The sequence below is a fragment of the Colletes gigas genome, unplaced genomic scaffold, assembly GCF_013123115.1.
Source record: "Colletes gigas isolate AHSC1104 unplaced genomic scaffold, ASM1312311v1 Colletes_gigas_Sc00010, whole genome shotgun sequence".
NCBI classification, from domain to species: Eukaryota; Metazoa; Arthropoda; class Insecta; order Hymenoptera; family Colletidae; genus Colletes; species Colletes gigas.
The window spans coordinates 7,943,706-7,965,386 of record NW_025106639.1 but is presented as its reverse complement, the minus strand read 5'-3'; the positions used below and the strand labels follow the sequence as shown (position 1 = coordinate 7,965,386).

General features: G+C 48.0%; 1 protein-coding gene across 1 annotated transcript in view; it reads right to left on the bottom strand.

The window, feature by feature from the left end:
* LOC122397922 (dipeptidase 1) overlaps positions 1–20,582 on the bottom strand; it is a 56,864-nt gene extending 36,282 nt beyond the window's left edge. Inside the window, exons 1-2 of the mRNA XM_043397420.1 lie at positions 20,464–20,582; positions 4,558–4,711 (exon numbers count right to left, since the gene is read on the bottom strand). Of these exons, the coding sequence (XP_043253355.1) occupies positions 4,558–4,711; positions 20,464–20,582 (273 nt within the window). The remainder of the gene's footprint in view (positions 1–4,557; positions 4,712–20,463) is intronic.
* Between the last annotated feature and the right edge of the window lie 1,099 nt (positions 20,583–21,681).

The following is a 21,681-nucleotide window of genomic DNA, read 5'->3' as shown; positions in this document are numbered from 1 at the left end:
GGAGTGGCACACAGGACTCGACCAACGCGCTAGAGCACACCAAAAATTGATGTCCTCTCTTCTCCAAACGATTCACAATCTCACCAAGCAATATATCGCGAGTTAAAAAGACGTTGATTCGATTCTTGAGATCCATCGAGACGACGTTCGATGTGTTTATTAGTAAAGAATGATCAAGATGCTCGTACTTATTCGAGATAAGTTGGAGCGTATCTTGCGGCTATCGTCGGCGAAGTCGTAACTACGGTGGCTCGGCGCTGTTCGCGTAATTAGTATTCCCTTTTAATTACGGTATTAATTAAATTGGCCTCTGTGCCGGTTAGTACGTGCGCGCGCATGTGCGGCTCCGTAAGAAGCTTATTTGAATTTTGTCCCCCTTAACCACGGCGACACCTTGGCATTAAAACGGGCAAACCGGGGGGTGGGTTTAGGAAGGGTAAGTAATGGAGTGAACCTTACTTCAACGTTCGCCCCGCGAGGCTGACTTTTCGGACTAACCGTTCGCTCCTCTTTATCATGCGCCGTACCACGCGTTCACGTGTGCCATAATCGCGTCTAGACGAGCTTCTAATGGATGGGATCAGCCGGGCGACTGTTTTGCTAAGGAGCAACTCCGTAGCCCCGGATATTTCCAAAGGTCTGCGGGGGTTGTTTTAAATTGTGTTTCCCCGGGCCGGGGCTCTTCGTGGATTTCACCGTATATCGCGCTCTTTCCAGACGCTCGGGGAGGAAACAGATGTTACCCCGTCGGATGGAATTCCATTTCTGACGTCTTAAAGCTAAATCCACTCGGATAAAACGGAAACCAGACCGGCTTGGGACGATCGGACGTCCGAACACTGTCCGGAAGAACGTTACGAAAGAAACTTGCTGCAAATTTTAACACCAGAGACTGTCGCTTGCGATATCGCAAACTGATTCATATTTTTGCTTCACTCATTTCGTTAACTTCAATTTCCTATCGAAATAATTATGTAGCAAAGACCTTCTTCGCAATTTTCTCCGATAAAGTTTCCTCGAGGGAGGAATATAGCGAGGTACTCGAGTTGATTTCCAAAGTCGCGCTCCGGCGACTAAATTTCTGTTCACGGCGCTGAAAAGACGCGAACGGCTTCCAGCTTTTGCTAGTGAAAAGACGTATCAGCGCGTCATCCGGGTGCTAAAGAGTCAATATTGCATCGTAACGCGTATTCGCGTCTCCGGTTCGTGGGACGTCTATGGACCGATACAACTAATGCCGTTTCATCGAGTCGCATCGGTTATTCAGCGCGAGCCAAGTCCGAATGAAATAGGGGTTGCACAGAGCCGCGCTTCGTCAAATTCGGCATTCATGCGCGTTCCAAGGAGTTGCCTCGGTCGGCCATCGACCCTCCGAGTTCCGTGTCAAAAATACTTTCGTCTAGACCGGTCTGTTCCCGACCGTGTCGCGGTTTATGTATATTATATGCGCGTTGTACGGATCGCGGAGTCGCCGCGGACACCGGTGCCCGCGAATTTCATCGCGGAAGCAATTTCACAGGTAGCAAGTTTCATTAGAACGTGGCCGCGACACGCGCTGCTCGCGTGGACCAAACACGATTTCCCTCCGCGTCCGGAAACCGCGTTTCCGACCACGAAACACCCCCGAAAATTGACGAAAATAAAGAAATATCGTCGGTAGATCGATGGTTCGAAAGCGAGGGATTTTTTGAATATTTCAAGCGTCGATGGTGTTTTAAAATCGACGTCGAAAAATGTTTGTTTCTCGTTTGAGGGTTTGCCCAATTCCGTGGGTTTGAGGGGCGAGATAAAGCGTATCTTTCGCGCGGCGTCGGGTAAAAGGATGTCAGCGCGCTGGAAACGGAAAGACGTTTCCATTGTAGGACTTACGAGGCGAAAATCATTTTCCAAGTAATCCGCGAACTTCGCGAAACTTATCCCGTACAGCGACGGAAGGCGCTCTTGTTTCTCGCTTAAATCGAAAATCGATATCCGCTCCGACGTGCACCGCGCGTCCCCTCGATCCGGAAAGCGGAAGATAAGGGCGAATTCGTGATCGCGGGAAATGTTAATCTCGATAATGAGCTCGGTCGTGGTCCTCCCGATTAAAGTACGCCTCGGACAATTGCTTCGCAAATAAAGATCGCTTATCGAACCGTTACTTTGTTCCCTGCGCTCGGTTTTAAATCTCCCGCGACGCTCGAGATCGAGAGAACCTGGCCAGGATCCCCGATATGGAGGGTCACGAGTCATATTGAAACGAAAGGGCGAGCAAATTGTTGGCTCTACGAAAAGGTATAATTCGGAGAAATATTTGACCCGATTTTACGTCGCAGCGGGGTTCGAAAGCCGAACAACTCGATAAGAAACCGAGATAGAAATGTTTGTCGCAGCTAGAATTTCGGTTAGGTATGTTCTTGTCGCGTCTAAACTTTCGGTTTGGTAGCCACCCCCTACGTGACCTCGTCCTCCGAGTCCTCCAAGTTTCTCCTTCCACGGTCTTCATCTTGGAACTCTTGGGTTAGAATCCTCGTATCTACTCGCGAATGTAGCGTCGAATTCTAAGCTAAACTACAAGGACATACGCTCGGAATGCAATACGAACGTATGAACTTTGGTAATGTTGCGTACCATAAATCGTTCTCCTAACATCGCGTTATCAATACTAATACCTCGCGCTAAGTTTGAGGTCTCGAGATAGCTCGATTAGAATACGCGAACTCGTCGAATTAATAACGAGGAATTGGGGAAAATTTTATTTTTTCCTCAAAGACCACCGTGACGGCAATACGATCGACAATACGATCGCAATCTCGATCGAATCGCTTGGCGCGCTACGTCGTTGAAAGGGCAGACACAAAGAGGAGCTCGACGAAAAAGGAAAGCCGATTTTCTATTTTCAGGGAACGGTTTCGCATCGACGGGTCGCGTCTCGTTCGATCCCCGTTATACCAACATTCTCCCGAAACACGAAAAGTCCCGATCGGGGGCCGTTCGAGTGGCTCGAGTGCAAAGCTACCGAAGAAAAGATTTATTTGATCGGCAAGCCGGAACGGCGGCCATTCGTTCTCCTGCTCGAGTGTACATTCGTCCCGGCGGGTACGTGAACTTTTCGGGTGCAACCTTTTCATTCCCTCGTCGAGCGTTCTTTCTTGCCCCGTTGAAAGCTGACCAGAGGCTGCGGCCGATCAGAAACATCGAGAGAGAGAGAGAGAGAGTCCCGTGCTAGTTTTTCTCCGGTCCGCAGAAGTTGCACGAAAGGATAGTTCGTAATGGAGGTCCGAGATTAATCCGTGGGCTACCGGCGGGGTGAACGACCCCGCGGTAAATTTTCGTCAGCGCGTAATCTCGGGGTACCGCGGGAAATTAATTACCAAAGTTCCCGGCGATCTCGTCGCTTCGGTTTGCACGGCGACGATCCCGTCGATCGATCCGATCCCGCGGCCGATTCTTTCCCCCCCGCGATCGCGTGATCCGGATCAATCAACGCGGCGGGAAACGAACGTCGAAAAGCGTTTCACGCCGTGATGTTAATTAATTGTGGCGTTTACGGCCTCCGAGTACGGACACGACGCCGCGGAGTAATTGAAACATCGCGTTGGGCAAAGAATTCGCGGTGACACGCGATTTTCGCGTTTACGGGTTCGTTTCTGTTCGAATTCGAAGGAGTTTCCGTCCCGTCTCTGGAAGCAATTTTTCCCGTCCGATTCCACCCGCTAGGAAAGACGACACGCGACTCTCCCATCTGCATTCTCGTCTTCCAGACACGAGAATCGCGTGCTCGAGCCGCCTAATTATCGATTCCCGTTCAAATTAACGCTGGGAAGATTCGTTTGGTAATTCTTCGCGACAAACAGAATTTGTTTCTACTTTCTATCATTTATTTCAGTTACCCAAATTGAAAATTGCTCTCGAGGCAACGTAATTGGACTTTTTGAACGTCGTAGGACGATCGATGGCCCGAACAATTATCTAAACCACCTTTTACAACAAATAACACGGTGCGTTTCATATCGTAAATACCCAGATTTTTCTCGATTACCGTTCCCGAGACAGAATCCGCGCAGTCACTGTTTCTGACGCCAAAAAGATTGCTCGCGGCAAACAAAGTTCGAACCTTCGTATATTCGCTTATTTACTCGTCGTTATTCGCAGCGAACGAAAACAGAGTTGTACCCGTGAAAGTGGAGAGCGAAGTTTCGTCGCACAGGGGTTCGATCTTGTGCCATCCCCGGGATTCCATCGATTCCCGGAAAGAGACGAAAGGGTGGCTCGTAATTCTCGCCGCGCCGTAAATCGCCCGCGGGGAAATGGACGACTCCGGGGGAAAAGTGTTTCAAATGGAACATCGACTCCTTTCTTCGCGAATAGTTTTCCGCGAGAAAATTTGCAGCTGAACGGGCGCGGCCAGGAGCGTCGGAATTACGGGCGGCGAGTATACTCGACGCTGTCTGGCCCATCGTGGCGAATATATATCACGACCCTCTATGATTCGCGAAATGGCCCCGGCCTCGTTTTGCCCCGGATTAATGTTTTTCGCCGAGCGGTTCGCGTTATTGCGGTTATTATCGGGCTCACCTGCGCTGCAACCATGCCCTCCTTCAATCTTCTGAGATCCGTGTGGCTCCAGGCGCTACGCGACCAAGGGTGGGTGTCCCTTAGGTCATCAAACCTGAATTCCCTCAGCTGATTCTTCAGAAACTTGCGTATGTTCCACGGGAGATCGTTGTGCCTGAAGCAAACGAACAAAACGTCCATGATTTATCCGCTCGATCCCTGCCAAACTTCACCACCCTCGTTCTTAAAGTATTTTCTGATCGAGTTCTTTTAACAAACTTAGCTTTCATAACTTTTTAACGAAGCCTCAATCAACAAATTAGTATCCTCGATGTTTGTCTTACGTTGGCCTCCGGAATCTCCCATTAAAATTTTTCCCAAGGGGTGGCCGAACATCCTGTATATTTCGGATTAAGAATTTCCTTCGAGAAAGCACTTTGGTTCTGTAACTTGGGAGCATATCGCGTGGGCTTGATTGCATAGCGCGTTAAATTCGAAAACGTTAACGAAGTTGGCAAAGTCTGCAGGCACCGGGGGTAATTTATTTAATATCGAAAATACTTTGAACCAGTTCTCGGTGCTTATAATAATCCCATGCGAAGGAGCGGGAAGTCGATGCCACGCGTGGAGTTCGTCAACCGGCGGGGGGTCGGGAGGCTGGCTTTTACACTTACGGGTATAAAATAATTTCATTTGGGAGCGTAACGCGGGCCTCGAGAACGTTATCAAACGCGCGAGAAAGACGAGGCGACGAAAGACGAACGGTCGCGAGAAGGACGGAAGCAAGGGGGTGTAGGAAAGTTTGCGACTTGGAACGGCATTAGCCGACGTCTAACTTGCTAGGCTTTAGTTACCCGGCTCTCTGGCGTCCCCGGTCTCAGTTCCCTTATTCCGTGTTAATTCAGTCGGTCGTAGCTGTGCATAACGCAGCTATCTGATCTCCGGTTACAATCAATGCTACCGAGTCCTCGTCCAAGACACCGCTTAAGGAACAATCCGTTGCATTATCTCGTGCAATTTAACGCTACCGGGTCCCGGTGATACGTTCGAACTTGACAGCCCCAGCCGTGTCCCCGGGGCTAAGCTTTAATTAAACTATCTGGCGCCGGTAACTACCGAGCAAACGAGAAACTTTCGAACCCAAGGAACGAAAAGTAGGCTCCGCTAACAGGCGGATTAACCGTCGAAACGATCGTAATTGCGCGTCTCGGACCACGAGAGCCCATCTTCATAAAGAAACTTCCTACTTTGTCCAGCAAACATTCCCAAGAACAGCTCCGCGAAGTTAAAATTCAGGCAATCCGGTACCTGTGGATCCATTCGAACGGAGAGCAGCCATTCGTTTCGTTCCAGTAAATATATTCGTTTATTCCTGATTTTATCGTCGGATGATTTCGTGCACGCGTCTTGGCGTAACCTAAGGGTTGACGCGCGAATTAACTCGTCGAGGTAGGTCGCAAGCGGCGCGTAATACAGGCTGAAACAATTTGAATAATTGCGCGCTGGAAGGACGACGCGAGGATAACAGGAGTAAGGTCCTGGCTGGGTCTTCGTCGGCAAAGCGCTAATTGAGCGGGACGCGACGGCGCGAAGTTGCATTTCCTGATAGCGTCGCGATTACACGCTCCACGCAATTACTTGGGAGAACTCGCAACTGCGTCTACGGACGCGCAAAAGTTCCGTCTCCGCGTCGCAGGAACGCGGGAACTTTAAACGTTTCGTTGTGTGCCTCGTTCACGTGCACTCGGAATTTCGCCCGGAGTGCCGAGCGAAGACTGCGCGCATAGTTCGCGACGAGAAAACGATTTTCCGAGGCTCGTAGACGCGTGGCGACTCGCTACTTTCCCCCTAATCGAAGCTTTAATGCACTTCGTGTGTTTTTGGTAGATACGTAATTGCCCCACCGCGAGAAACTTCGCGATATAGAATAGAGCATCCATGCCATTCTAGTCTAAGAGGATTTGTTTTCGAGACGACGAGCTCTCGTGGTTGATGGTTAATTACAATGAGGGAAAACAAGTTTCAGCGGGGCTTTAAAAGAAAATTTCCAGCGGGAAGAAAATATTTGATGCGAAGGGAAGCTCACCGAGCTGGATTATATTTCCTCCTGGGAGGATATGTATGTGTATACAGGTTGAACGAACATGGAAGGTTCCGCTAGTAAAACAAATGTTCTGAAAATTTAAGGGAATTGTTTAAAGGAGCGTGAAAGTAGTAAAGCATGAAAAGAAGGTGATATCGAAATAGAAAATAGGAAAGTGGGAAGCTCGCTATCGTTTGTATCGCAAGAATCGTGCAATATATATTTTCTAAAGGATTAATATTAAGCACAAGTCTAAAAATGGATAAGTACAACTTCAGTTTCACTCCTTGGACGCTAGAAACCTCGAAACTTATTGTTATTTTTACGAGTCGAAACTCTCTATGTACAAGTAAACTTCTTCTTACTTCCAGCTTTACGATGAACGATAAGTCTTCTGCTTTCCTTATTTTCTTTTTGTTATCATCTCCCTACCACGCTTTACTATTTTCACACTCCTTTAACCAATTACTTTCAATGTACAGTGCACTTGCTTTACGATGCCGCAACGTCGTTTATGTGTTCGCCTAACCTGCCCGTATGTGCATATCTCCTTACGCGAGGAAATGTAATCCAGGTCGGTGGGCTTCTTTACACCTTATAATAATTTTGGTTTCCTTCAAAATTTCAGTTTTCATTCTCGTGAAAGCTTTAAACTACGCGAGAAATAATTTTAACTCGCGTATTAAAATAGTTAAACTTTAGAAGCGTGCAGTTCCGAAGCTACTAGTGTTTTCTCCATTATTGAGGTATTGTTAGATGCGGTGAACCTTTCTCTTTCAAATGGTTTTTGGTTTTTGTCGATCCGACTTTCCGTTTTCGAAATATCGTAATTTATGTGAAGAGGTATTTTTTAAATTCCACTACCCACGCTCTTGCCGCCTTAGAAACGTCTATAAATGCGTATTAAAAATACTAAAACTTTGGACGCGTGCAGTTCCGAAACTGCTAGTGTTTTATTAATTATCGAGGTATTGTTAGCGGCGGCAAACCTTCCTCTTTAAAATGGCTTTTGGTTTTTGTCGATCCGACTTTTCGTTTTCGAGATATCGTAATTTATGTAAAAGGTAATTTTTCTTAATTCGACTATCGCTGTCTTCGTCTAGCGCGTCGGACCTCTCGCTCGCTCGTGCGTCGTGCTGACCTACCCTACGAACGTGACTGTCGTGACCTACTTCCGCGTAGTATTTCCAAGAATTTACTACGCGCTACTACTTACGCGCGCGCGGTCATTCATCTCGCATCAATGAAACGTAAATAAACGCTCGGACCCTCGTATCTCCGAAACTAGCCACCGCATCGACTTGAAATTAAAATCGCTATATCTCCGGAACTAATAAAGCTATCGACTCGTACAAACGCTCATTTTAAAGGGCATTTAATCCTCTATCCTATGACTACACTACCTACTATAATTTATGCTGTCTTCTATGTTTATTTTCACATTTACTTTGACGCTACATACCCAAAGTAGTTTCAGCACTTCCATGGCATAAAAGAGAAGGATATCTTACGAATAAACATCAAAACACAACTTTCTATACATGTAGTGTTTCTGGGCAAGTGGAGTTTTTGTCCGATAACCGTTAGCAATTATCGAGTTCGATAACGAAAATTTCGCGGCAATTCGACGGGGCAAATTCACGGGGCCCGTAGAAACGCGACGACACAAAGGTATTTTGATGCATGACGGAACGAGTGAATAGAACTGGGCGCGTGGTAGGGTGCGCGTTCGCATATTGTTACTCCAACAAATCTGACCTGAATCAGAGATGGATCTCCCGACCGTTTGCCACGAACCGCACCGCATGGTGGCTGAATGCACTTTGAACGTGGTGCGAGGGTCGAATTCAACTTCGAACGGAATTAGGTAACCAAACGAGCAGCCGTATTCCCATCTCCTGCGTTGCTACTTGTCGAGCGATAATTCGGGAACTTTACAACGATCGAAACTCGCTCTCTAAATATTCCCGGCGATTAAGGTCGCCAAACTTGCGCGTAAATTATCTTTCCGGTACGTCGACTCCAACGATGCTTTTTCCACTTGTTCTAAAAACGGAATATGGAATCCTTCGATCGGCACTGTGGACGACTACGATAACCCTTAACGACGACGACGGTAATAACGATAATAACGGTGACGTCGAGTCGACCGATTTAACTAAAAATTTCGAAGGACCAGGATACGTTTTCTTAACGGTTCCTTACTTCTAACTGATAATAAGAGAGTACTCGACAAATCAGCCGAACGATCTTAATGACCTGGACGTTGAGCAATTCCTGCGGATGTTACGCGAACAATAAAATGTTCAGGAATAATTTTTCTCGATTAACAAAAGAAACGCAAGATCACGTTTAAAGATATTTAAATTCCATTCCGAACGATCCAGTTCGCAGCATCGATCGCGTAGAATATTTTCGATGCCTAGTTTACCTGTTTACCGGTTTGTTTCTAACAGCTCTGTCCCACGCGGACCGTATCGAAACGTGATTGGATTTTCAGGCCGAATTCCTTCGAGTAACGAGGACTCTTTGCCACGCGTTGCTCGGAATGGAATGTAATTTGAATCCTCGAAGATCCGACTACGAGCTTCGTCCGGTCGTTTGATTACGATCATCGGATCCGGGCTATTATATAGGATACTATTAACGGTCCAATTAATGGACGCGACACGGACAAATAATAATTAGGAGGACCAATAAGCCGGAATGTTTGATACGCGTGCACGTGCATTTCGAATTGAATTGGACGATTTCGAGTATGCTTGTCGCACGAGGCTCTTGGCTGCACGGTTTAGTTTCGGATACGCGATCAAATAGCGGCAAAGTCATTCGAATTAAGCAGCTTGATGCGGCTGTTTGAACAGCGGATCATTAGACGCGCGAGGCAAATAGGGGGACTTTAACGGGGCTCTCGAGGAACGACTTAAATCGTCGTTAGGGAAATTAAGCATACGGGGTCGCGACGCCTTACGCGTATCAGAAATCGCTTCGTCTCGTAAACCAAGCGTAAACTCCTTAATCTCTTTGGTACACTCAGGTAGAGTGTGTTAAAGACTTACATAGAATATGAAATTGTAAAAAATCGGTTCGTAACCGCGGGAGGAGGGCAGACCCAGTTATTTCTGCAAGAATTATCGTTGAAAATGACTGTTAACCGTCGGTATCCGACATCCGACGATGCACGGAAGTGTTCGCGGAGGTTGGCCGACGGCCAGACTTGTGTTTGCACTCATCGATAACTGGGTGTCGTAAAAATTCTGCCGCTTATTGGTCATACGCGAGCGAACCCTCCCTTTTTTACCGCGACGAATTTCATGGATCCACGGAGAAATGCTCCACCTGCTGCCGTTTCTCCGTTTTATCGTCCGCCATCGAAGCGGCCTCCGCGCGATTGTCCTAATTACGCCACGCCGTATAAAGAGCGTGAAATTCTGACCACCGACGAATCTTTTCGGTCTTCGTCCTCGAAAATTGCACACCGCGATCGGCTATTTAAATGATCGTTCAGCAGCGGAATTAGTTTCCTACTGGAAAATTCCTATATTATTTTTTGCCCAAAACACCCTGATCTTCGTTCTAACGTTTTTTACGCTTGTTTGGATTTTCGTCCAGCGATCGCAGGGTTTGTCGGAATTTCCCCGCACTTTTGAGCCACTTTCGCATTAGACCTTCTTGCATATTCAACGGATGCGCCGTGTGCCTAAGAGGCGTATCTTTGACGTTGATTTCCGGGAAAGTGACGGTGAATTTTCGTCGTTTGCCGGGGCGAAGCCACCGACGTGGGTGGTACACGCCGCAGAGCGAGCAGAGGAGGGGAGGGAGGATACGTTTTGACTGGAGAGGGTTAATTGGCAAAGCGCGATAAGGTGGCTGGCCCCGATATGCATATGAATGGTGAATATTCCGTTTGCTGGCAGCGGTGACGTCAGTCCGTATGCAAATACCGACTTCCGGTTTTAGCGGCGCGTTTCAGGCCTATCGCCCACCCGAAACGGACGAGGGCTTTAACAGCTCCGATCGTTTCCAGAATTTAACCACCTGCTTCCCGGCGTACATTGTCCATTGAAAATAATTTACGACCGATCAGCGACATTTATGTCGTCCCGAGCATACCGTTCAAATTAATTTCCACCGATAATTAGACCGAATTATTTTTAACGAATCTCGCCGGTTACCTACGTTTCTCGACTCGCAAACAGCCGGTGTTTTCCCTTGGCGGGGGGAACGCTGTCGGGGCCCACCCATTAGCGGCAAGTTTTCTTTTATGTTTTAATTTGTTCGGCGATTAACCGCAGCCCCCAGACTGTTTCGGCGGTCTCGGGAGCGCACCGCGGAATCGTAAAATCTAATCCAGCGTAAAATCCGGCGAGTATCCGGTAAACTTTGTTACTGCCTCTTTAAAGTTAGCTCGCCGTCCTGGAGAGGCGGTTTCGCGGCGCCCCCGTGTTTCCAAGGGTTAATACGCGCCGTCGCGGCGCGACAATTTATTTTGCGCGCGCAATTATCTGCGTGCAGTGACTCAATGAAGTTATTAAAGTTCGCCCGAGCACAGGCACAACGGTGTACCGCAGACATTACCGTTACATCTGCGTTACATTATAAGGGTTATCTCACCTGGCGGTGCACGCTAAACGAATTACGCGCGACGTTAATGCTCGCCACGTCGCACGCTATGAATAATCGAGGACAAATTATCGTCTTCCATTAGGCCACGTCTTCGGGACAAACTATCGCTCCTTCTCGTTCGTCCACGGCCGATTCTAGCGTTAGAAATAAATTCTCTGAAACGGTATTTAAAAATGTTCTTCGTGGGAATTTTACTCGGTCGCGTCGTACGTGTTTCCGGTCCATAAATTTTTATCGTCGACCCCCCGGCGCCGGGGCAATTTTTTCCGAATTTCGGGCGACGTCGAAGAAATTTCCCGACGCCCGTCTACTCCTTTGGCGTCGTGTTTTCCCAATTGCAGAGACGTGTCGTGGCACGCGTTCGTCGAGCATGCTCGCTCGAGTTTTAAGTCACGTTTCGGGATCCAGGATCCATGATCCGATTTCCGACTCCGCGTCCCAGGAGGTGGACTCGGGAAGACAGCATCGACGCCTTCGACTAACTCCGCGGAATCGAGTTACGCGTTGCAGCTACATTAACTCCGCCGGAAGTTGGTGTCTGCTGCGGGTTGCATTTACGCGTGTGCGCGAACGTGTCGCAGACACAATTCGGCCCGGCTCTTCGCGCACGTATTGTCGACTCGGTTACACCGAAAAGTTAACTTCCAGTCCCTGTTCGCCATCGGTGACTTCGCTAACCGATTCTCGAAATACGTGGTCGTTCACGATGCAAGGCTGATTTATTCTCCTGATTTATTATTATTATTCATTTATTCACGGGAGAAACCATTTGGTAGAAAAATAAAAATGTCATGGCTCGACCGAACTACAATTTATATTTTGAAATCAACGTATATTGCGATATTAGAGGGCTGGCTAATATCGTTTTGCTCGAACCAAAAGAACGACCCTTCGAAATAAATATATTTGCCGGAGGTACGCGACGTAACAAGAACGTCGACGATCGTGGGTGATCGCGAACGCGGGGTCTGCATTATTCATTAAAAATAGACGGAGCGGAAATTTCGTCGGTAACGGGTATTCATTTCGCGAGTCTGTCGCCGGAAAGATAATATCGTATCGCTGAAGTTTCGCGGACGCGCGTAGATCCTCGATAACGAAGCCCCCAGCAGCCGTAACATGATCTCACGGTGACCGATTCTTCAGAATCCCCGTTTTCCTTACAAATGCATTCACTGGACGGTGCTAATAATTCGCCCACCCCCTTCGTCCTGTCTCCTGTTACGCCGCGGCTCGTACAATGGCCGAGCTTAAAGCTCAGACTTGGAGGGAACTTGGATCGTTATCGCGGCTCTTCTTTTTCATTCGTCCGCCTCGCGAGTCCGTTAACGAACGTCCGCCGGATTCCGCGGACCCTGATGGTTTCAGTGCTCGTTAATAAAATTAATTATAACGACGGCGAAAAGACTTGACAAAAGCCGCGGCGGCGGCAGGGCGAACTTTTGTTAGCCGCGACCGCGAATAGGCGACCGGGCGCGGAACTTGGCCGTCTTGGACCCGGTGTCGCGAAAGATAATGCCGATACGCGGGATTTTTTAATTCGTCGTTTTTAATAATACCGTGGACGACGTGCTCTTTAACGCACGGACAGTTCGCCGTGAGAAATTACATCTTAAACTTGCCGCGACGATTCCGCCGGGCCGGTTTAAAAAGAAAGACGGTGGTCGCGTATTAAAGTTTAAACTTGGTCCGGACTTTATTAGACAGGTCGAATTAACGGCGGGCCAGAGGTACACGTTTATATTTCACCTTATCGCGTGGAACGACTTACGCTTGTACGACCTTTAACCGGAACCCAGCCACCCGACAGACGCCACCGCCGAACCGACCGAACGAAATTAAGCGAATCGAGCTTCCGCGTCGATACGAAACAACCGTCATCTCGAGAAATAGGCTAACTTTGCGACACGTGTCGCGAACGTGCTCCCAGAAATTTCCCACCTCTTTTCGACACCTTTCGCTCGAAAGGGGGTTGAAAGACATCGAAAGATGTATCTACTTCGATGATCCATCGTATTTACTTTGCAACTCGCGCGTACCACGGATCGAGACATCAGTCATCGAATTACCCGATCGCAAATTTATCCGGTTCCTCCTAAGTAATACGGACGATCCGTTTTTCCCCTCGTGCGATGAATCAATCAGGATATTAAGGGTATTAACGGTTACGTAGTTCCCCCTTGCGGTGTAGCAGGGAGAAACGGGAACGTCTCGACGAAGAAGCCATTGTTTCGAATCGAAGAAGACACCGTCGAAAGGGAGGGTAGATCGGAATAGCTTCGACGATGGACTTGGCAGGCTTTCTCCCTTTGCAAAAACAATCGGAAACAGTGTCTCTAGCTTCCCAGCCCGGGTGCTTCTTTCCCGTCGGAGTTCTCGAAGGGTGTTTTCCCATTCGCGAGGTCCATTTTAATTTTTTCTTTTTTTTTTCTTTTCCTTCCCTTTCGTCGACAGAGCGAAGAATCAAAGGGAGGAGAGCTCCTCGGCTGTTTCCTAATATCTTTCACGACGGAAACTGGAACGACGAGGCGGCCGGGGAGCCGGGGAGAAAATCGTTTCGAATCGACACACGAATGATTCGGAGTAGATTGAAAGTACCCCCGAAGTAAATCGAGCTTCAAACGTTTCGAACGGCGGGAGAGAAAGAGGAGAGGTTACGCGTGCGGGTCACGTATGAGTATCGGCTCTTAAAGTAGGACGACCGGTTTCGAAGAATAATTTTCCGTTCCGGGGAAAAAGCTCGCGCGCAATTACGAGTATATCCGCGATCTCTCTGATCTTTGAGGATATTTCAGAGAGAGAGAAAGGGACAGCGACAGAGACTTTGTATAGTCTCGTTAGGATGCATGGCAAATAAAAGTAGTAATAACGCGCGTGTATGTTTCTCTCTTCATTCCTCCCTCGCCCCCCCCATCGAAGGTAGCAAAGGGAGAAAGAAACCTTCGATTTTACGGTGCCACTTTTAGCGAAGCTCCCGGAAATCGGTAAAAGTACTTCATCCTATGGCGCGCCGGCAATAATCGTACGTCGAGCAGTTTCACGTGCCGCGGCTTCGATAATCTTTCTCTACGGCTATTGCGATCGTTATCATTGCCTCGTAGACCGCATTCTTTCCGAATACGGTTACGATCCCTATCGAATGCAGTCGAGAATATCAAAGCGCCCGTACGCCTTCCACCCACGCCTAAACGGAGCATCGAGTTTCGTATATTCTTTTTTTCCCTGCCTCTCTACCCTCGATTTTTTGCGATCGAGGCCGCCCCTACCGCTGGGAGTAGAGCAATCGACTTACAGGTTTGTTTAAACGCGATTAGCATCCGGTTCCTCCGCTCTCTCGATCGAATCGCGACCGCTAATTGAGCTATCCTAGTTATCTGGAGCATCCTCTCTCCCCCGAGCTTCGATCTGTTCCGACTTATCGTAGACATCTTGGCTCGGATAACAAGTTCTCGAGGTTCGATGTACAGTGATCCGGCGCTTAACGACGTCAGTGACTTTGGAAAATGTGATATCGGAAATCCAAAAATTTCAGAGGAAGTCAGTCTCTAGAGTCGACGTGAAGTTTCGTTAGCCGAGCGTTTAAGCAATCGCAGAGCGATTCGATGCAAACGGGAACAAGATGGCCCCCGTCGTTTTATTGGCTTTCAAGGAGGGTAAATCAGATTGTCGAAGGGAGGGCATTTTCGCGGCGGCGTCGATGACTGCGCGAAGAGGGTAGGTGTTTCCTCTATCCACTTTCCTCGGCTCCGCGCTCAACTCGGCCAACTCGGTGTCGGCCTAAATCTTCTTTTCTGCTTTTAAGCCGTAAGCATCATCGTGGACGCTACTTGCGCGCTGTTCCGCGTGTGTACGTCGTCGCGTTCTTATATATTTACGCGCCGTTGAGCGGATACGACCGTGCAAGAACTTTGAACTCGTCCGTGTTATAAGCCCCCGAGAAGAATGGTAATGTCGAAGAGAAAGCCTTAACCGGCTCGAGCGTGCGTCCAAAAATTGCCCCTCGACCATCCTTAAAACAAGATAATTCTTCGTTAATCATGTAAACACACGTTTATCCATCTTCTCAGAGTCTAAACAAATAAATTTGGAGAAAGTGGACGATCGATCGTGATTTTTCGAACGATTTATCAAGCACCGTGCAAATTTTTTTCCAAAGGGTTTTTAAAAACCACCGTGTTTTTCAATTTATTTAGCACTACTAGTGGAGTACTCGTCCAAATTTGATTGAAATCTCTTCGGTGGTATAGGGAAATGTGGGTCATGAAGTTTGGCAATTTTACATATGGATATGGCCCGGCCGTGAAGCTCTCTTCCCTGGAGATCTGGATAAAATAGTTGTTTACGATTTTTATTAAACACTTTACTCTTCAAACTTAGCAGAAGTAAATTACCAAAGAACTCATTAGATTGAATATTCAAATAGAACTGCGTTAATTATGGGTATAGACAGGGTATAAATTCGAAAATTGACCAAATGAGGTTTATAGAAATGATATTTTCCACCGATAAAGGGACGAGAATTTTGACAAATGTAGAGATCCAGGGGTTGTCGTCGAAAAAAAGGTTTCGTCGCCGCGAAAACCGCCAAGCACAAAGAACCAGAAGCTTCCGCAAAGTCACCGGAGACCCCCGTCTTTGGCCGGAAACCTCGCGAGGCTTTCGGTCAAGCAGAATGGCGCGAAACGCAGTCGAGTCGTGTTTCTTTATCGCGTGCTTTTTTTTCCGAAAAGGGTTCGAACGAAATCCCCACGGGGGGAAAAAGCTGCTTTGTACTCTAATTCCTTTCTGCCTGCTTACCGTTCTCGGGTTACTCTCGCGTTTCGAATAATTAAATATCTCTGCACGCCGGTTGAACGGAGTAATTAGAAAATCATCGCGCGACCGGTTATCAGCCTCCAGTCGATTCTTTCGCGAAATTAATATATTTCGTAAAAGTTTCGAGTTTATTTAACCGCGTCTAAAAATTTTTAATATTATTCCCGGCTGTTATAACAACGCGTGAATGGACAAATATTTTCTATCCTTTCGTACACTTTTTTGCGTAGAAACGGAACGCATCTAGCCGCTTTTTGTTTTTGCGCGTGTGTACCCCGCGAAACTGAGTTCGATGACAATGCGCGCGGATTGGCCGGTCTCGAAATTCCGTCGGACGGTCGCATCCATTTTTACGGTTTTACGGACACCGTTACGGTTCTCATAGAGCAATTGTTACGTAAGCTCTTCAAACCTCGATCATCTCTCTCTCCCTCCCTCTCTCTCTGTCCCACTGATTGGAGGGGAAAATGCAAACTATTATACGGCGCACAATAGGCTCGACGAGGCTTTCAGTCGTTATCGGTAACGAATCGGCTTCGACTCGTCAACAATCGGGCAAAATCGCTCGTGTTCCTATCTCCTAACGGTGCCTTTTATCCCCGATACCTTGGAGGACTTCTGGAATTTCTATCGCGACCCAAAGGTGAAAGGTTCCGTTCGCGGTCGGGGTAACCAGGCAGAAGACAGTAATTTGCAACAACAAAAGGGTCATTCTCGTCTGTACGGTACGGGGTCGGTAGCTTAATCTTGAAACGTGGCCGGAAATAGACGGTCGCAACTGGGCCGCGATCATCGAAAAGAAAAGCCCGCCGCAACGTTCCGTTAACGGTGCTCCATTTAAATGCAAAACTCCGCTCGATGGAATTTTCAAATCGAGTTATAATCTTTCGTTTCGCGGTCGCAAATACATTCTCGATGCAAAAACCGATCGAAAGAAAACTATTGCCGATCTTTTGGAAACACACGTTCGCCCGAAAGACCGAGACCATTGTGTTGCCTTTCGATCCGACAGGTTATTCGACCGGAATTCACCCACTCGCGCCACGGTTCGCGTGAAACATGGACGAGCGAAAGTAGCCAGAAGAGACACAGGGGCTTGTTCCAGACGGGAGAACCGGAAATTCGTATCCACCCTCTAGTAACCCGAGAAACTGGAGGACCAAATAGCCGCGAGCCATCCTCGAGCTAAATTCTATCTTCCTTCTGTTTCTTCCACGCTCTCCGCCCGTTCCTCTCGGCTCTTTCGTTTCAATACTTTCTTTGCATTTTTTTTCAAACTCTGTTTAATTCTCTCTCCTCCATTAACGTCTTTTCTTTCTGCAGTTCGCGAAACTTTCTCATTATCAGCGAGAGAATGCACGACTCTCGAGTTTCGTCCAATTGGATCACACCCTTCGTTTTCTTTCGCTCCGAGGATAAAGAAACAATCCCGCCGGGTGGCTTCGATCGTCCCCGAGACATCACTCGCGAACCGTTAATTACTTTCAAAGTCCTTTTTCGATACTTCTACATTTTAAAATAAATAACAGTATCTGTAATTTGATTTACTACGAGGCACAGGTGGGCAGGATATAGTTTCATTGTGTTTACCGTTACGCGTAGTTACGGGCTAATTACCGTCCAATCACGGTGGAATTATAATTGTAAATCTTTAAAGCGCGCAACAGCTATTTAATTATCGTGTAGTTACGATGTGAACGCGTGTAATTTTATCGCAGCGGACGTAGCCAGATTACATTTTGCTCGGGTCTGGTATTGGGTTTCATGTACCGGCGACCACAGTCGCACGCGTGGTTCGCACATTTAGATAGGAAGCACTAAAGAAGCCATTTACTCTTGATGTACTTACTGCATACTACAAATTCGAATTTACCGCGTACACCATTACGAGTTCCGACCAATCATGCACACGCCATTACGCAATATTTTCCGCTCACCTACGCTCTTCGCATGCTACTTCGCATTACTGCGGGGAACTTTACCTTGGTCACAGCCACACCGCAGATGTTTATGCAAGTAAGATATGCAAAGAACGTTTGACATTTATGCACCTAAAATATAAACGACTTTAAGGGTGGGAAGGGTCGTAATTAAAAGAAAAGTTTTTACTCGTGCACCAATGTTTATACTTCTCACAGTCCATCGCTCCCAACTCGTAACAATTTCGACGAAACGTACGATACATACGCGTCGAATCGAATCGAAAGACACGTTTTTTTCCCCCCGGTTTCCGAATGTCAACAGGAACGAGTTTACACGAGAAACAATTAATTTCCCCCGGTTCGCGTTCGAGGTACAACCGTACCAAGCCAAGTGTTTCACGGTTTCGCGATCACAGACAGTTTGCGTTTGAGGACGGGGCGACAAGGAAGGAAAATAGCGGGAGAACGTATCGCGTCGAAAACAATTTTCGAGGATTCGTTTTTCGGGTTATTCGCCCGGCGAGAAATTTGATGTCGCTGCGTTGATAAACGCTACAAGATCGATACGGTCGCGCGAGGATTGAAAGCTGGCTCGTTTCCGAGGGCAGAAAAAGCGACCGTACCCCGGTATCATTCGACGCTTTATCGCGAATCGGACACGGAGAGGACATTCCTTTCAAGTTTAATTCCAGTGTAATTAGAGGCACGCTCGGCCATAGAATGTCGTCCACGCGCGTCGTTACGACGACATTGTTCTCGTTGGCTATAAATTCGTGCCTTGCGGTTCTCGTGTTTCAACGGCACTCCAGTTAACGATCGCGTCGGAGTTTTCAGTTATTCGTTAAAATTTCAACAATTTTACGAAGAGCGCGCCAAGAATTCGCGGACCGGGAGAAACAGCCAATGGGAACATTACCGTCCGCGGACGGGAAACTCCTGCCTCTGTATCTCCCCCGTTCGATTTTGCTTCCTCTTTCACAATTCATACTAATCGACCGGACGGAAGCTTCGCGTGTAACAATTGCCAATTTTGTTCTTTCATCGGACGGGATGCACGCCGCGTTCGTTATCGCACAGACATTTTTACAGCTCGTAACGTTTAGCGATCCAAAAAGAGTTAAGCCACATTAAGCAGACGAAGAATTCTTTTTACGTTCAAAAATTTAATATCCAAACTCGTTGTTACATTCGTATTTTTATAGTTCACAAAAATATCAAAGGACTCGTTTGTTCTCTGGAGTATATTTAGTCAATTGAGGTCGAATTCTCGCTCGATTCGGTGTTTCCGTCGTCGTTAAGTGGAACAGGTTGCATATCGTCAGCGAGGAATTCCTGCGTTTCGGGGTTATCAGTCCCGGACACTCGTAGACGATGGTTCATAGATCAAATGATTTGGCTGTGTAGGTTTACGCGGATCCGGTAATCCGTGTACGATGCAGATTTTAGTTACGCTATTATACTCTCTCGGGGATGTACCGGTCAACGTCCCCCAAGTGTCGCCGGTTTGAAATGAAAATAGATAAGCTCGGGCCTCCCCGGAACAGAGACTACAACGTGGCGAAGTTTAGAAGAGAAAGGTCAGGCAACTATAGTTTCTCGAGTCAACTCCTAAACCTTCAAGTCTCGTTACTCATTTCCTGTCGCGCGAACTCTCGGTTTCACTGTCCAAATCATTGCACTTCCTATAGGTAAGACGTTGGATGCTCGGCCTAATTCCCGAGTTCGCTCGAACGAAACGTTATCTGTTTCAAATTATTAGCTTTGATAACCACAGGATTTCTCGTTCGATCGGTTTCACCGAATAAAATTATTTACCGTTTTCGTGCCGCACGCCTGCAAATATTTGCTTTGTTAACCTAACAAATTCGCACGAGACTAATTTGCCGCGTGAATCACGCGTTCGCAGAATTGGAAAATTGTGCGCGACACTTACTGATACTTATTTATTTATCGCGATGAACAATACGCGGTTTCGAGCATGCGCGAAATTAAAGCTTTTATCGAAATGGAACGCTTCGAACGATTACCGGAAACAAAGCTATTCCTTGCGTCTTTTTTATCGAGCACTGGTCAAAGTTTGGCCCGTCGGCTGTATCGCGTTTCGGTGTATGTCCCCCGTAAAACTATGCTCGAAGCATCGTTTAGCGTCTAATGTCCTCTGGGGCAGAAGTTGCTACTCGACACTGGTCATCAATTACCGTTTTTACGTTGTAATTCCCTGTTTTACGAGACGCTGCTACCGAATACATTCCACCGTCGCGCTCGTGACTCGACTTTCCGTTGCTCGGATTCCTTCGAGAGTAAAGACAAAACGATAGGATACTTGAAAGAGTTTAGAAATGACGTCGAATGCAATGGCGTTGTTTCCGCAAGAAACTTTTGGGGCACTCGATAGGGATTGTTCTCAGAAATTTTCGAACGACTCGGAGGATGAGCGAATATTATTATTCTATCCCAGGTTGTGTGTTTGGTCGCACTTACCCATCTATTAGCGGCACGTCTCTGAGTATTCTGCGAGCCGCCGCGAGTCGATCGCCGGCATGGGCAGCGAGCAGAATCCTCGTCAGTAGCTGACCAAGGACCATCACGCCCACCACCATCCTCATCCTCCTCCTCGCTGGACCCGCAGCTCTTCCTTACTAATGTCCTCATGCCATCACCGTCGGCTGACCGGCTCGCCCGCAGGATATTTATCCCGGCAGCGATTCTACGTTTTCCTATCCGTGGTGCTTTGGCGCTTGCCAACGTTTCGTACCGTTCGCGCGGTCACTCGTCTCCCGTCATGCTTGTCAGCCTCCACGATCGCGAAATAATCGCGGCAGAACCACCCGAGAACCTCCCGTCAGCTGTACGCTATTAACTGAGCACCAGAGGCCAGGCTCAGAGACCGCCAGCCATTGTCCCCTTCGATCTTCCGTTACCGGGACGTTCGTTTCCGCGCATCTTCGCCCACTGACGGACTTCTCGCGTCCACAGGGTCATTTATTCCCGCTTACCAAACGTTTACTCGGATCGTTTGTTCATTTTTTGCTCAGCACGTTTCCGCGTCCAGCGAGTCGGAATTATCTTGGTCCTTTGATCCACGGGTTTACGACGTCGCGGTGACCGCTTTGCGGTTCTCGTCGGTCGTTGAAAGCGGCACCAGTGTCTTTTCACGGGGGTTCACGATTTGCCCCTGGGTCCTTTGATCGGCGTTTCGTCGACGAGACTCGCCGAAGGAAATCGAACCGGCCGCGCGGAAACACTCGACGACTGTTTGCTAATTACAGCGAGGCACGGCACGGTCGAGGGTCTCGGTTCCCTCGAAATTATTTCCACCGCAAAACCACCGGCTCGTTATCTTGGCCGTGGACCGTTCGCGATTCTATTTCGTGGCGGTCGTCGAACATCGGGACGCCGCGGAGGATTAATTAACGCCGCGGAAAGTCCGTTTCAACGGCCACGGGCCGGCGCGCGCTCCTCTGCACGCGCCGCTGATGCTTCATGGTCGCGCAACAATATTCTCCCAGCCGGCCGGAAATCTGTCGCGATCGATTCGACACTCGATTAGGTCCTCTTTCGCGTCCCTCGATCGTCGGTTTGCGTGAACTCGGCGAAGGTCGGAGCGAAACGCATCGAGAGCTCCTTGAAGGGGCGACTTTCGGAGGAAGGAAACTGTCGGGGCAGGAGATCTAATTACTTTCGATGGCGATTACGCGA